The sequence below is a fragment of the Mya arenaria genome, chromosome 14, assembly GCF_026914265.1.
Source record: "Mya arenaria isolate MELC-2E11 chromosome 14, ASM2691426v1".
NCBI lineage: Eukaryota > Metazoa > Mollusca > Bivalvia > Myida > Myidae > Mya > Mya arenaria.
In genome coordinates, this window is record NC_069135.1 from 16,732,673 (window position 1) to 16,748,392 (window position 15,720).

General features: G+C 35.9%; 2 protein-coding genes across 3 annotated transcripts; both read right to left on the reverse strand.

Moving 5' to 3' along the window:
- Positions 1-931: 931 nt before the first annotated feature.
- LOC128218545 (UBX domain-containing protein 6-like) lies at positions 932-8,046 on the reverse strand. Of its 2 annotated transcripts, none has more exons than XM_052926237.1 (4): positions 7,853-8,046; positions 5,789-5,908; positions 4,333-4,516; positions 932-2,966 (listed from the first exon to the last, which is right to left on the reverse strand). In XM_052926237.1, the coding sequence occupies exons 2-4, from the start codon at positions 5,843-5,845 to the stop codon at positions 1,861-1,863; spliced, it is 1,347 nt and encodes a 448-aa protein (XP_052782197.1). In that variant the 5' UTR covers positions 5,846-5,908; positions 7,853-8,046; the 3' UTR covers positions 932-1,860. The 2 variants fall into 2 exon arrangements, with proteins under 2 accessions (XP_052782197.1, XP_052782196.1); XM_052926236.1 differs by having other exon boundaries at positions 7,753-8,046.
- A 1,667-nt stretch (positions 8,047-9,713) lies between these two features.
- Positions 9,714-12,707, reverse strand: LOC128215879 (globin-1-like). The gene is made up of 4 exons (XM_052922488.1): positions 12,553-12,707; positions 11,254-11,386; positions 10,717-10,945; positions 9,714-9,845 (listed from the first exon to the last, which is right to left on the reverse strand). The coding sequence occupies exons 1-4, from the start codon at positions 12,554-12,556 to the stop codon at positions 9,714-9,716; spliced, it is 498 nt and encodes a 165-aa protein (XP_052778448.1). The 5' UTR covers positions 12,557-12,707.
- Positions 12,708-15,720: the final 3,013 nt, after the last annotated feature.

The window sequence follows — 15,720 nt, forward strand, 5'->3', positions numbered from 1 at the left end:
ATGTCATAAATTTAGATTAAAATGTCTGCTAGAGTCCCTGTAGTCATAATTAGCCATTTAATGTTAAGCATCAACTCTTCGTACGAAAACCTATCTTGCTTTCCTGAAAGAACTTTGTGGCAGTGTGGGTAGATATTATTGACCAATTGTGATCGCGCGATATATCGCTTAGTTTCACCGCAGTGATGCTCATTTTACATTAAAATGCTTTACTTATTGATTTTTATAATAATCAAAGTTCTCAGTTAACTGCAATTCTGCAAAGTAAAGCTCCTTTAATTAATCGACATTAGAATTGGCTTGAATATGATCGGTGATTCAAACAGGTGACCGTGCAATTTTAGTTTTCATTGCGACCTACTACTTTAAAAACCACATAGGTAATAAGTGCGACGAATTGATTTCTTTTCATTAATGCTCGGTTTATTGGTAGAATGGAAGCTTCTCAGTCGTTAAACCATTTAAAGCTGCACTCTCACAGTCTGAACCTTTTGACAACTTTTATATCTTTTGTCTTGGAACGATAAATAATTTATGTGACCATGCATGTTAACCAGTCATATAAGACGGCTGCCAAACAATTAGATCGCAGATTTGTACATTTTAGTTTAAAAAATGATGTTTTATGCGTTTTTCTTAAACCGATAGTAACGCTTTTAGCAATAAAACATTAATTTTCGGCTCTGCGCTAAGCCGTAAACATATGGGATATAAATTATTGATCAAGCTCTCCTTTACACATGAGCCATCGGACTTTATGCGGAAATCTTGTAATACAGTGGAAAGTCCAAAAAAACCTCTGTAATTCAAAAGACACTCAATTACAAACAGAAAGACTTCAATAAACTAACCCATTTTGTCTTCAACCTACTGTAGCATGCTTTCATAAATTGTATAAAACTTTTATATACAGTTTTCCAAGAAAAAACAGAAACTTTTCAAATTTTAAATCCAATATACAACAAGCAACGACAATAACAAAATGCCACTGAATAAAACTAAATAAAGAAGATTTTCAAAGAAGTTCTAGGTTATTAAACTGTAATAAAAAAGAATCAATAAAGACTGAACAGAAATATTCGCACATACTAACTGTCACATGTACTGGAACTTCAGCATCCAATCAATTCAATTATATTTATCAAGTTGGTCAAAAAATCCATTAAAAAATCCAATTAAATCCAAATATCGTATTGACACTATCAAGAACTATGTAAGTAACTTCAAATCTAAATGCATGATGAATATACAGTGATCGAAATTAACACAAGCCCACAGGCCCTGCACTGGTAAAATTGGTTCTGGGCTTGCTCAAATTCTGAATTTATATAGTAGAGCTAGTTAAAAAAAAAGAATGCCAAACATAGTATAAGAATTCGGGCTTGTTCATCTCAAAGTCTAATTTGGATGACAGAATATATCTACATTTATCTGCATGAACAATTTAACAACATGTATATTCTGAATAAGATGGTGTAATCAATGTAGCCCAATGACATTTTCTCAATGATTACCGGTAGATCATAGCTGTGATGAGTACTTTCACTTTAAAAGACATGTGATATATCATGGCAGAAAACAAATACTTAGGACATAACTGTTCAACTAGAATGCATCAAATACACATATCTTGTACATGTGTACCGGTATATATAAACTTGCTTTGAAATGGTAACAGATAAGTAAGAGGGAGTTCTTCAGCCCATTATATCCGATCCAAAAATGTCAACCACATATATTGAAATTGTTCCATTGCACATTGTTAGTGAGCAAAGAATTGTTCAGTTTCCTTCACATACTCATGCGGAACATTACACATATCATATACATATATAAGTTTCATTTTCAAACATAACAGGCCTACATTTGGCGTATTTGTGCCATCATCTCAGGTTTGAGAACTGCGCCCTGCTGTGTGGTGCCCTGCTGGGCCGCCACCTCATTCTGTACAGTCTTATCCCACTGGAAGTTCACAACCACTGCCGGTGTGAGGCCATACTCTGCCAATGTCTTATTATCACTGTCCAGTTTACCTCCTGTCTGGGTGAAGAGATGAAAGGGCATCCAATCGTTAACTAGATTTTCTCGTATGAATTCCTTAAGTGCCGGTATTTTTTCTGTAGCTTTGAATGTGCCCTGCAGTAGGTTACCATCAGGCAGGCGTACTCGTACCAGGGTGTACCTGTATTTCAGCAACTCACGTCTCTCCTCCCTCTCTCTCATTGCCTTTGTTCTTAACATGCCCAATTGTTCAACAGCTTCTTGCTTTCTCTGTGCTTCCTTCTTTAGCTCATCAGGCGATATTGCGTAAAATTCATCAGGAATGGTAAAATTTGTGGCTTTGCTTGTTGGGAAAAATATTTTCAAGGCTCTATCAAGCTTAGGTTTGATGGGTTCTGCGGCTTGTAACACAGCTTTCACATTACTTAATCGTTCAGCATCTTGTGCAATTTCCTCTTCCATCAGATAAAAGTTATCCTCCTTGTCATCAAAGGGCAAAGTTTTCAAAAGAAAACCTGCTGCTTGCAAGAACTCCTCGGTCCCTCGCAGTGGAGAGATTCTTTCCATAAATGCTTTATTAGAAGTCCTTATTTTCCTAAACTTTTCCTCTTCTGGATTTGCGATAATATTATCAAGATATTTACACAGTGTATCCACACAAATCTTCACCTTTTCTTTATCCTTGTTAAGTGTGTGTATCATGAGAGCGGAGGCCATTTCAGGCTCCTCAGCCAGTTGTCCCAGCAAAAACTCCTCGATGTGGGCTTCCATCTCAGCCCTGGGCAGCACAACAGGCCCGATGTCAGGGCACGTGAACAGAATTGTGGCCATGGGAACCCCATCCTTGACCACCTCCGTGGGCTCACTGTATCGGGCGGCAAGACGCTGGGCCTCCTCAACCTTCTTTCGTTCTTGCTCCATCTCACGCCTCATTCGAGCCTTGGCTGCCATCGAGGGGTCTGGTGCTATACAGGGGTGTAAGCAAATAATTATGAGCATGAAGTATGAGATATGCTATTGCAAAAGCATTTTTTTTAAGAGAACAATATTTTGAATGCCATATTTTTTTCATATGAAATTAAACTTTTTAAATATTTTGCATTTAAGGGTAAAAAATTCACTATGAATCAATGCCTGCACCTATTCCTCTCATATTTTGAGAAAAACGTGGCCAATTGAAAAGTTGAAAATTGAAAAAGATTTTGGTCAAATTTTGAAAATTTTAGTGTGGGATCAAGCAGTCAGAGTGAATTTGGTCAAAGTTTGACAATTCAAGCGCATAACTCTAAAGTTAATGTTGTGGTCCAACTGTTGATTGAACTAAGTTGAGAAATTATGCCAGTAAAATGGTGAATATGTTGGCCATGTTATAATGGCATCATACATGTAAAAGATTAATATGAATAAATTGGGTGAACTACTTCAGTCGTGAACCCACAATTTTTTCATAATATAGATAATAGATTGATGTTTGCTTCATGTTATATTCAGAAAATCAAAAATAACATGTGTATCACCTCATAAAGGCAAATTTATTTTAAATATAAATAAATAATTTTATCAAGGAGCAGTAATTCTGATGGTACTGATCAATCTTATGTAAGACAATGCATTGAGTTCACGCATTTCTGTCACTAAAAGATGTTAACGACTCAAAATGGACCAATTTGAATTAATTAAAGGTTGATGACTCTCAAGTTACTGCCTCTTATCATATGAATCTTGTGCATGCACCATCAAATTAAAGTTATACACATTTCATGTAAGTTTCATTTATTGTTACACAGTTATTGCTCTGGGTGGACAAATTCTAGCCTTTATGTTATATGACCAGAGCAAGATAGATCATGTGTTTAGATCACCACAATATAGCAATACACCCCTCCAATAAATTTCATTAATTTCTGTCTATTAGTTACATAGTAAAGGGAAATAACTCTTGAGTTACTTAATGGATCCAGACAAATATTGTGCATGTACCAGCTCACTATGGTTATACAGACTTGATATAAGTTCCATTAATTAATGTCAAGTAATTACATAGTAATGTCTATGAATGGACAAAATTGAGCGTTTGTCATTAATTAAAGAGCAAATTACTATTGTGTTACTAACCAGACAAATATGAGCTTTTGTAATTAATTGAAGGGACATAACCCTTGTGTAACCGACCCAATCTAGACAAACCAGTGCACTATGATTATACGCACTTGACATACGGTAAATTTCATTAATTGATGCATAGTAATGGCTCTGGACGGACGAAAAGACAATACCAAACCAATTATGCCAGTGGCACACAATATAAACCACTAAATCAAATTAATATACCTTTGCTTCCTTGTGACTGGATCCTAGCTAAGGCAGCCTCTGCTGCCCGTGCCTGCTCACTGGATAGTGACCGCTGGTAGTCATGACCTCCTCTGGCACCAGATTGTGAACCCTGACCCTCTCTTGACCTCGAGGCACCTGTCTGGGGCCGAGGCTCATCCAACCTGTGACCTCCACCAGCTTTCTGTGAAACCAATATTACTGATAATATTTATCTTAAAGATACTATTGAAAAAACAAAAACCAAGAAAAATATAACAAGTGACCCAGTTTAAAACATGTCCATGAGTTCATCAAGGAAAACATTCTGATCAAATTTCATGAATATTAGACCATACATAATGCCAAATATTTTTCTAAAATTTGACCTAGTGACCTAGTTTTTGACCCCATGTGCCCCACTTTTACCAGCCGGCCCACATTTCATCAAGGGGTACATCATGACCAAGTTTGAACATAATCTGACCAATCATTTCCATTCCGGACAATAAATATCTAAGATTTGACCTAGTGACCTAATTTTCGATCAAATGTGACCCAGTTTTAAATAGGTCCAAGATTTCAAGGAGAACATTCTGATTCAGTTATATGAATATTTGACCATGTATAATGCCTCTAGTATGTTCCAGTGATTTTTCTAAGATTTGTTCTAGTGACCAAGTTTTTGACCCCATGTGACCCACTTTTTTAAATGGTCCATATTTCATCAAGGGGGACATTCAGACCAAGTTTGAACATTTTCTGATCAATGCCTACCAAGATATGGTACCGGACGGACAGAAGGACAGAAGGACGGACGTAATGACTGAGAGAGGGACTATGCCAAAACAATATCCCCCTCCCAAAATCTTTGATTCGGCGGGGGATAATAACTACAGTATGAGGGGTTTTTTGCAGACAAATAAAATCAAAACTTGTAAACTAATAAAAGAATGTTAAACAAGAATTGCTAAAATTCAGATCATGTGGTTTGTATGTCAAAGCCTCAAGGTGGCAAATACAAGCTGTTCCAATCATGGCTGACTATATGTATAACACTGCACATTTGGACCCGTTGTTCTTTGAATGACAACCCGGTTTGTGTATTACATTTTTTTTCTGACTGAGCCATTTTGGATTGAAAATAGAAAAAACAAAACAAATTCAGACCATTTTTTTTAACATTTTCTGTTTCTGAAATCAGTCCAGACCGGCAAATTGTGGGTTTTTAGAAGCCCTGCATGTAAATTAATGTCAAGAGTCATTATTTGCTAACATACTGAAGAAATAAGAAATGTTTCTGAACACCGTATAACGAAGTATATGTCTTCTGTATTTGTGTTTAAAGAGAACTTGAGACATTTCATATCACATAACAAATCTGGTACCAAGTGATATTTATGTTCATTACAATGCCAATTGGAAGCCATGTCAAATACCGTATTGTATATGACGCATTGTTTAAATATACTAGTACCTTAAACTTGACATCCAATTTCTTCTTCTGGAAGAATTTCTTAATTGCTGATGCCATTTTAGTCCGCTTTACTTTTTGGTTTTTCCTTCGTGTTTAGTTTGGAATACCTGGACACCAACTCTATAAAAAAACATAATAAATTAATATCATATACCTGAACATTTCTGAATATGAGTAATTGAAGAAACCTACTTTGGTCAATTGTTTATTCATGATAGTTACATATTTTTATTTCATTTTTGAAAAAAATATTGATATAACATTTTTAACGTCAACTTAACCTAAGAATATCTAAATTAAATGTTAATAACTTAATATTAATTATATTTTTGAGAAAAGTACAAAAAGTAGTTCAAATATTCAAAAGTTACCAAAACTGGCTCTACTTTTTATAGGTTCAGTCATCAAAACAATTTTGTTCATTTAAATGGTGAAAAGCATGCTCATGCCTGATTAGATAAAGAAGTTTTTATTTCATTCATAAAGTAACATGAGAATAATGAAACATGTTTAAACAAGTAATGCATGCAAACATTTCAATGTTTCAATATTATTGAAACACAAGTAAAATATTGGTATATGTTGAATGCATCTTGCATGTAACATGAACTGAGCTTGCATAACAACAATTGATTAGTCTTGATTTTTCCTCAAACAAAATCTCTGAAAATGGCATTGGGTGAATATTTTTCAGCTAATTTTACAAATTGATCACACAGAGTGCAAAAAGAGAGCTTGTATAGAGCCTCAAGTTAACAATAAAATATGCAAGCTTTAAGTCAGAGTGATTATTTAAAATCTCTATCACTTCAAGTCTTTCGTGCTATATTTTAAATCTCTATCACTTCATGTCTTTCGTGCCATAAAGTAAATTCAGTTACATGTATATGAACAATGGAATTGAAGCTTGATTGCAAACATGTTACATTATTCAAGATGAAATCGGTATGTCCATCTTGTAGTCCGTAATTGTTTTATATTACCAAAGTGAATATATCAGGTATAAAGCCAGCATCTGGCTTTTTAGTTTGACAGTTAAGAAATGTCATATAACTCCTTAATTCAGATTTCGACCACATGCATTTTGAACAAGAGCATCCCTGGATTCTTCCCATAAGCCCATTTTTATGAATTGGCAGAAATTGTACAATGTGCTAGAAGAAGGGGAATGGTTGGGACATTATTATACACAAGTTAAAAAACTCAAAAAATGGAAAGATACCAGCATGAAAGTTTGAATATGGATCTTCAAACATTATATAATTGCCATCTATCTATATGTCAAGTTTCATTTGAATCCCTTTACCAGATTCCAAGATATGGCCAGAAGTAGCCATTATGGAAAAAGGAGGGTAAACGCTGAGGAAAGCGGATTTCGGTAAATTTGATTTCGTGTCTGCGATGACAAAAATATGCCGAGTAGAACGGAAAGTGGTAGTTCCATGAGGAATGTACTGTACCTATTGTTATTTCAATCCATTAGTAGTTTTGAAGTTATTTTTCAGCCAAAGGTGTAATGGACTGAATGTTCTCCCTTTGGAGAATTATGAAAAAAACAGTTATAATTACCAAAAAAAAACCTGATAAACATTGACTTTGGTTTGTATAATAGTACACAGATCTATCAGGTGTCCAATTGACCATGCAAAATATGCATTATTTAAATCATGCCCACAGAAAAAGTGTTATGTTGTCAATCAGTGAAATCACCCCAAAACAACATGGCAAAATAATTTTAGACAACAACTCCCAAAACGATGACATAGGAACAACAGAGGCGTTTTTATTTCTTTTATCCCAAAGTTATATTGTGATTCCATGTACTGTACCAGTTTAAAGATGTGTGACAATATACATATTAATTTTTTGATCATTTCTTAATTTTTGATAATTAATAGTACAATTTCATTTATTTCTTAAAAGAATAAATGCAATCTATCACTTTCATTGATTTATCTATATACCTGGTATATGAGGATTGTAGATATTTCTATGGTAAAACTTCCAAGCAATCCGTGTTAAGACAATGTTTAAGACCAGCCAAATGAGCAAAGCAACTGATACCTGGCCTTGGAAACTAAACGTCGATATGTATTGAATAACTGATTGAAAAGCGGTTTTAGAGATTTCAAAAAAATAAACCATATAGAGAAAACATTCTTCAGTGAAACTGTGCTGGTCTTGTTGCGCGTCTCCTCCTAAATTTAAAATAAACATTGATTTTCTGGTAAAATATTGCACTGCAATCTTTCCGGAAGTAAAATCCCTACCTTTCGCTTATTTAAAACCCTATGCCGTGTAGTAACATATTGTGTCTCCAGATATAACGGCACCTTATGATTTCGGCCGTGACCCTGGGACATTTCGGCCCTTAACAAATTTATTCAATTATTGTGCAGACTTTTGGGACCTTTCAAACTTTCTGTGAGTCATTTCGGCCCTTATAATTTACAAATTGAAGCAAAGCAAGTAAATATGTACATTGTTTATTCTTTCATCACTATCGAAAAAAAGGATATATGAAATGGTTCAATATTGTACAATATATATGTGGTTCACATACAATGGCATTACAATAGAATACACATATATAGACTAAACGAATTTGTTGTTTATATAATTTTTCTAGACTGGTACCCGCATTCTCTTTTCTTCTCTTTTTTTTAGTTTTACTAAAAAGTAACGTATGTCTAGAGTTTTTCCATGGATAGTTTTCTGCGTCGGATGATGTCGCGTTAAGTACTGACGTGGATGACTTTTCCGGATGGAACGACATCTCCCAGTCACGCCACCAGGCTTGGAGGTTGTCAATATCTTCATGTATTTGAGAAGCGTCATCCCGACTCTTAACTATGAATGCAATATTAAATATAAAAGAAAACACATAATATTGAAACCAATCCTCAAAAGTCTCATACCACGAATATACATATTGAAATGTAGTAGCTAATTTCAAAAATCCAGACAAATGCAGCTTTTCATCTCAAATTCATTGCACGTATGTCCAAAATATATAACACGGATTTCTTGAAACCTTGTGTTTTTTCGCTACTGGCAAACAAAGCAAAAGTTTAAGCGTTAATGTCATCAGATTCTAGCAAACCTATTCAATATTATAGTATGTATATATACATGTACCATATCCCTCTTTAATAAAAAAACACCCTAATACGATCATCACTATGCCTTTGTTTTACGATCACGGCCTAATGAATAGTCTAAAATAATAGACGTGTTATACGGAATTCTTCAAATCCCTGAAGGATTTGCCGAATCAAAAATCGTCAAAAATCCGTCAACGTACAATTATTTGGACTAGCCTAATAAAGTAATTTCTTTCATTTCTTCATATGAATGATCATTTGCTTGTCGTTGACCATATCTTTGTCCTTTACGACAATGCGTTGTTAATGTAATATTGCTACAGGTGTGGAAAGAAAGTTAATGCCTATAACTTTTTTTATATAATGATATGTTATAGTATATATATGTGTATTTTCTATATAAGCACTGCCGTGGTTGTTGTTCTATCGTACATTTTAATTAAACTTCCTACACGAAATGTCATAAACAGAAGTACATTAAACAAGGCCGTATGTTTTATTGCATACAACAATTTTAACAGTGAAATCAATTGATGGCACAAACGCCTAGAATGGTCGTCAGGGGCGATGATTCTATGTGAGGTTAGGGACTTTAATATGCACATTACATAAACTCAATTATACTTGCAATGATACAACTAAACCAAGCAATACACCCTGCACGTAGTTTAAATAAACATGAAACTTGCTTTGGTTAAAATAAAACAAACTTTTCAGTTGTTCTAAGTGTTTGAGTAGCTAATAGTGTTTTTTTTTGCATTTTGGGGTTATTCAAATTGAGTCACTATATGTAGCTACGCCACTGGTAGTAGTAGCTTTGTTCATTTAAGATCGTCTATCCGCTGTTCCATGACAGACACTATGAGGTCAGCAACTCGGGTCCAGGCATCTACCTGCGGCTGGTTGAAACTGAACGTCTCACTTGCGTAGCTTAGCAACTCGACGAGTGCTGCCTGAAATAGAAGCGTTAGGGTTACGTTACCTTAACTGTACATGCGCAATAGCCTTAAAGCTGCACTCTCACAGATATACCATTTTTACAACTTTTTATTTTTTGTCTTGGAAAGAGCAAATTTTTGCGTAAGTATCTGCAAATAAATGATATAAGATTGCTGACAAAAAATCAGATCGTAGATTTTCATATTTCCGTTCGAAAATTAATGTTTTATGGCCTAAACCGTTACTAACGGTTTATAAAAAATGCATAAAACATCAATTTTTGAACTTAAATATAAAATCTGCGATCTATTTTTTTGTCAGCAGTCTTATTTAACTGGCTTTCATGGATTTTCGTAAAAATTGACTCGTTTAAAGTAAAAAAATTAAAAAAAGTTGTCAAAACGTTCAATCTGTGAGAGTGCAGCTTTAAAGGTTTAAGGCTTTGAACGCGATGATAAAGATGTAATAAAAGTATGCGTAAGCACATTCATTCTCTGACATGATTACCGCTGATACATGAACTTTTTTTTTGCGAAATTCAGCCGCCCCATAAATCAGACCTGATGACGTCAATGCAGAAATAAATCTAAAACTAAAACTCCAGTGCATAAGAATGAGGATCACTTTGAAGATAATAGCTAGGCTGTGTAGATATAACAAAATAATATTTATACACAAATATTAACAAAGATCACATACTCAATGAAAACACTTTGCTAAACAAAGCTTAACTTTTAAAGTCTTCCTTTAAACAGCGGGTTTAACATTGTTCCAGTAGATCTAAACCTCCTTTTTTTGACTAAGGAATGGTCCTAACTTGGCAATGTCAAAAATAACTAATTTATGTTTTTTATACTTCGCACAACATCCATAATTGGTTTTGACCTTAAACAGTGGCACGTCCTTCACCCCTCGCACCACGTGACTGTCTGTGTTTTTCTGCACAAGTGCCACGAGCGTGTCCGCCTCGTGTAGCTTTTCCACCCACGTGTTCACCGTGGCGCCAAACACGAGCACGTGCGCGCGGAGGACGGGGCTCCCCGGCAGCTCCTCTTCCGAAAGGTCCGTTAGAGAGGCAAACCTTGACCGGACGTCTGCGTGCCGCATGAACAACCTACGGGAGTGGAGGCTTTAAACTTGATACATTTTAAATAATGGAAAGTTATGTCAAAAATCATTCAAAACGTTATAAATAATGACCTTGGCACGATGCTTGCACAATCGATTCGGTTAATTCATAGTGCGCTGCTTTGTCGTTGTAAATAAACCAACAAGTGCTTGAATGAATGGATACTCAAATGTCCTTTCGATGGATGAATGCGAAAAGGTTTTAAGTATCATTTCAATCGGAAACAGATATTAATTCGCTTTCACCCGTGGTCTGAAAGATGCAATGTTTTTTTCTTTCTTCCAAGACTATACCTGACAAAAAAGGCCGGGCCGTGCGTGCCCTCCCAGTCTCGGTACAAGGGCGACCACGTGGTCCTGATCAGCTTACGATCGTCAGCACTCAACGGGGAGTCCACATCATCCTCTTCCGCCGAGCATGACCCGCCTGGCAAGCCGTTTTGAAAATATACTAGTATGGAGACTTACAAGTGCTTGAGAGACTCTTTACCTTTGGACACTGAATTCAATAACATTGGAAATTTTCCTTGCCACCAACGTCGAACTCGAAGTTAATAAGCGATGATGGTAGTTTATTTCCGACTAACTCGAAGTTAATAAGCGATGATGGTAGTTTATTTCCGACTAACTCGAAGTTAATAAGCGATGATGGTAGTTTATTTCCGACTAACTCGAAGTTAATAAGCGATGATGGTAGTTTATTTCCGACTAACTCGAAGTTAATAAGCGATGATGGTAGTTTATTTCCGACTAACTCGAAGTTAATAAGCGATGATGGTAGTTTATTTCCGACTAACTCGAAGTTAATAAGCGATGATGGTAGTTTATTTCCGACTAACTCGAAGTTAATAAGCGATGATGGTAGTTTATTTCCGACTTGTTCATTCCACATTGTCAACCACACATACATATATAATATGAAGTGTGTCGAAAACCAACGACAACAATACACATAAAAAACTCATAGTATATAACAACCTGTATCTTCTTCGTTCCTAATAACAAATACTTAGGACTTCTAAAATGTCGAGTTCAGAAATATGATTTAAATTGAAACAAATAGTTTTGTCCGAGTGAAATATTTAGGCATAACATGAACGATTCACTATCAAGACTATTTCGATTTTATTCAGGATGGTGTGCACGAATGTAATTCACGCCCGCGTCTTAACGAAATTAAAAAGAAAATTCAGATACTGTAATACTAACATTTTACATGCACAAATTAATCAACAGACTTTAATGACATTTTATCTTCAACAATAATGCAACAATTGCATAATTATTATGTTATTTTTTATAAAAGAGATATTCCAAAATTTGAAGGCATTTGATTTCACGTTTAGATGATTTTTCAATTTTAGTTCCCTAGTAAAATCGACTAGCATTACTAATTACATAAATCTATTGATTGATTCCATATTTTTGAAAACATTTTTTTCAGTAATTGAGATAAGATTTTACACATGTGTGCCGATTTCGATAACATCTGAACATGGAAACAAACATTTTTATCACACAAAACAATGGTTATTCCGAATGTGAATACAAAAATCATACAGATTTACAATGTAATTTGTTAAATCTACCTACCCATTTTCCTCGAAATAACTTATCAAATAACTTAATAAAATCAAATTTAAAACCTCAATGAGATTTCATTTCAATGTGTTCAAAGGTAGTTTTTATCTGAGGCTGAGTGTTCCAACAATTAAGTTCAATATTAAATTCAATGTATGGCACGGAAAATCCAGTCACGTTCTCAACAGCGTTTCAATTGGAAGATGTAATAATTCCATGATCGATTTTAGTGAATTGATGTCAAACTTTATTATGGTAAGTTTTATTTGTTCATAAAACCAAAGTAAGTATCTGTCGTATATATAATAAAGCAGTACCCGTTTATAGCATTAAATGAGTTTATTGCAGTACTCATATTGAAGAACGGCCCGAGAGGGGTATGTGTTTTACAAATATCACGTCATGTCACTCCTCTTTAACTTAAGGCCCCATTGGCGGAAGTTTTTTATGAAATAAAATATAAAATTTCCTGAAAAAAAATGAAACAGTAATAGCAAGATGATACGATAAGGCATTATATAAATAATTAAATATCATAAACGTAATGATACACACAATTTTATTAAATTAAAAACGGAAAAACTATATTCCGCCTGCATCATGATTCGAACCAAGGTACTGTATAATATAGATTATACTATATATCTAGAATCGTAGAATAGCTTTTTTCGAATTTATATTTCTGAGCGGTCATAATATGTATTGCCAAAAAATAGTTTGATTCGTGATTTCGCGAGATTGGACATTAAAACGGTTAATTTAATTTGTAACACGGACGTACTATTTCACTGAGAATATTGATATCGCCCGCTCGCTTTTAAAGCTGTACTCTCACAGATTTACCGTTTTGACAACTTTTTTTTTAAATGTTGTTTTGGAATGAGCCAATCTTTGCTTAAATATCTGCAAACCAGTGATATAAGACTGCTGACATTGCAGATTTTCATATTTCCATTCGAAAATTAATTGTTTATGGCTGAAAGCGTTACTAACGGTTTAAGAAAAATGCATAAAACATCAATTATTGAACTTCTACGATCTGATTTTTTGTCAGCAGTCTTATATCACTGGTTTGCAGAAATTTAATAAAAAATTGGCTGGTTTCCATGCATTTTCGCATAAATTGGCTCGTTCCAAGACAAAAAATGTCAAAACGTTCAATCTGTACAGAGAGTACAGCTTTAAGACGGGCCCAGAATAATTACACCATTGTAGAGAGATAAAACTGGAGGGCTTCATGCCGCATATACTTGAACACACATTTTAAATTTGGCTTTATTCGTCAAAATTGAATCTTAAATTGTCTATTGTGATTGTTTGAACATACTTTAGAACCAAGCTATCATTTCCGTTAACAGTTTTTGCTATTATGTAGTTCCACCTAATGCACCAGTCAATTGTAAGCATTGTTCCAGTAGATCTAAACCTCCTTTTCTGACTAAGGAATGGTCTTAACATGGCAATGTCAAAAATAACTAATTTATGTTTTTTTATACTTCGCACATCATTCATAACTGGTTTTGATCTTAAACAGTTGCACGTCCTTCACCCCTCGCACCACGTGACTGTCTGTGTTCTTCTGCACAAGTGCCACGAGCGTGTCCGCCTCGTGTAGCTTTTCCACCCACGTGTTCACCGTGGCGCCAAACACGAGCAGGTGCGCGCGGAGGACGGGGCTCCCCGGCAGCTCCTCTTCCGAAAGGTCCGTCAGGGAGGCAAACGTTGACTGGACGTCTGCGTGCCGCATGAACAACCTACGGGAGTGGAGGCTTTAAACTTGATACATTTTAAATAATGGAAAGTTATGTCAAAAATAATTCAAAACGTTATAAATAACGACCTTGGCACGATGCTTGCACAATCGATTCGGTTAATTCATAGTGCGCTGCTTTGTCGTTGTAAATAAATATAATTTTGCTATTATGTAGTTACACCTAATGCACCAGTAAATTGTAACCACGCACACCCCCCCCCCCCCCCCAGGTCCGGTGGTATACCGGGGATAGCCGGGGAAATGGGCCGTGTTTTTACCTTTCAGGTGGCCCCGCAGTGCCGGGTGAATACGGTGGTTTTGTCTTCGGGCAAAATATAGCGGGGAATGGGCCTTACTTATTGTCCCTTGGGTGCGGGGGAATTTGGCGGTGATTTTACCATCAGTTCGTCCCCGCAGTGCGGAGATTTTACCCGGGGTTGGCTGGACCGAAAGTCAAAGTCCCCGCTAGTCCCTGGACCTGGGTGGGCCGTGGTTACAATTGACTGGTGCATAAATGGACAGTTGTGCTCCTAGGGACACCAACTTCTTGAGTCCGAATTTGAGACTGGATACTATAAACCCTTTAAATTTGGATTTTATTGGATCAAAATAAAATTACAAATAATGTAATGCCCTGGTCACATCCACGCTACGAGCTCCGTAGAGTAGGCTTTTAAGCGAAATTTTTCGCAGGGAGTCCGTACGGACATGGTTGACTAATGCGAGCAGCCGACATGTTTTTTGAACTTGCAGAGAATAGGGGACACGTAGATATTTCCGAAATCGGGAGCAGGTCGCAAGGGTCCTGGTTAAGCTCTGCGGCCATCGCACGGTGTCCTTACAGATTTTGAACAATTAACGCGAGGTCCGTCAAGAGCTTGCCGGTGCTCGCACGAATATTGCACGGAAGTCGCTAATCGAAACTTCTCATTCATTTTCCGTCGAAAACAACTTTTTTCTGTATGCACCCACATACGGGGTCCGTAGGCATGTGGCCAAAAGCTGCGACTGTACGGTATAAACGGTGCGGGAATTATGTGACCGAGGCATAACATGAGACTAGTTTCGCCTTTATATGTTACGCCTTTATCAAAAGGAATGGTATTGACGGCGTTTTGTTTAATGGCAACAATAATAAATTCAAAAAGGCATTCAGACTCAACACTTAGGTGTATATGAGCCCTTAAACATTTATGTTGAAATAAGACCATACACGATAATGGCAAAACCACATCAGTGCAATCAAGGACAACCCGAAATTCGCAACGTAGGTCACCAGTCTACAAGTCCATGTCAATTTAACGACAAAACAATGCTAATCTTCCCTTTCAATAGTATTATATATGTAGGTAATACTAGGTATCAACGCTAGTCTATAGGGTTAGCCTCTGTAGACCACCAGCATTGACTATGAAAGGACAATACTC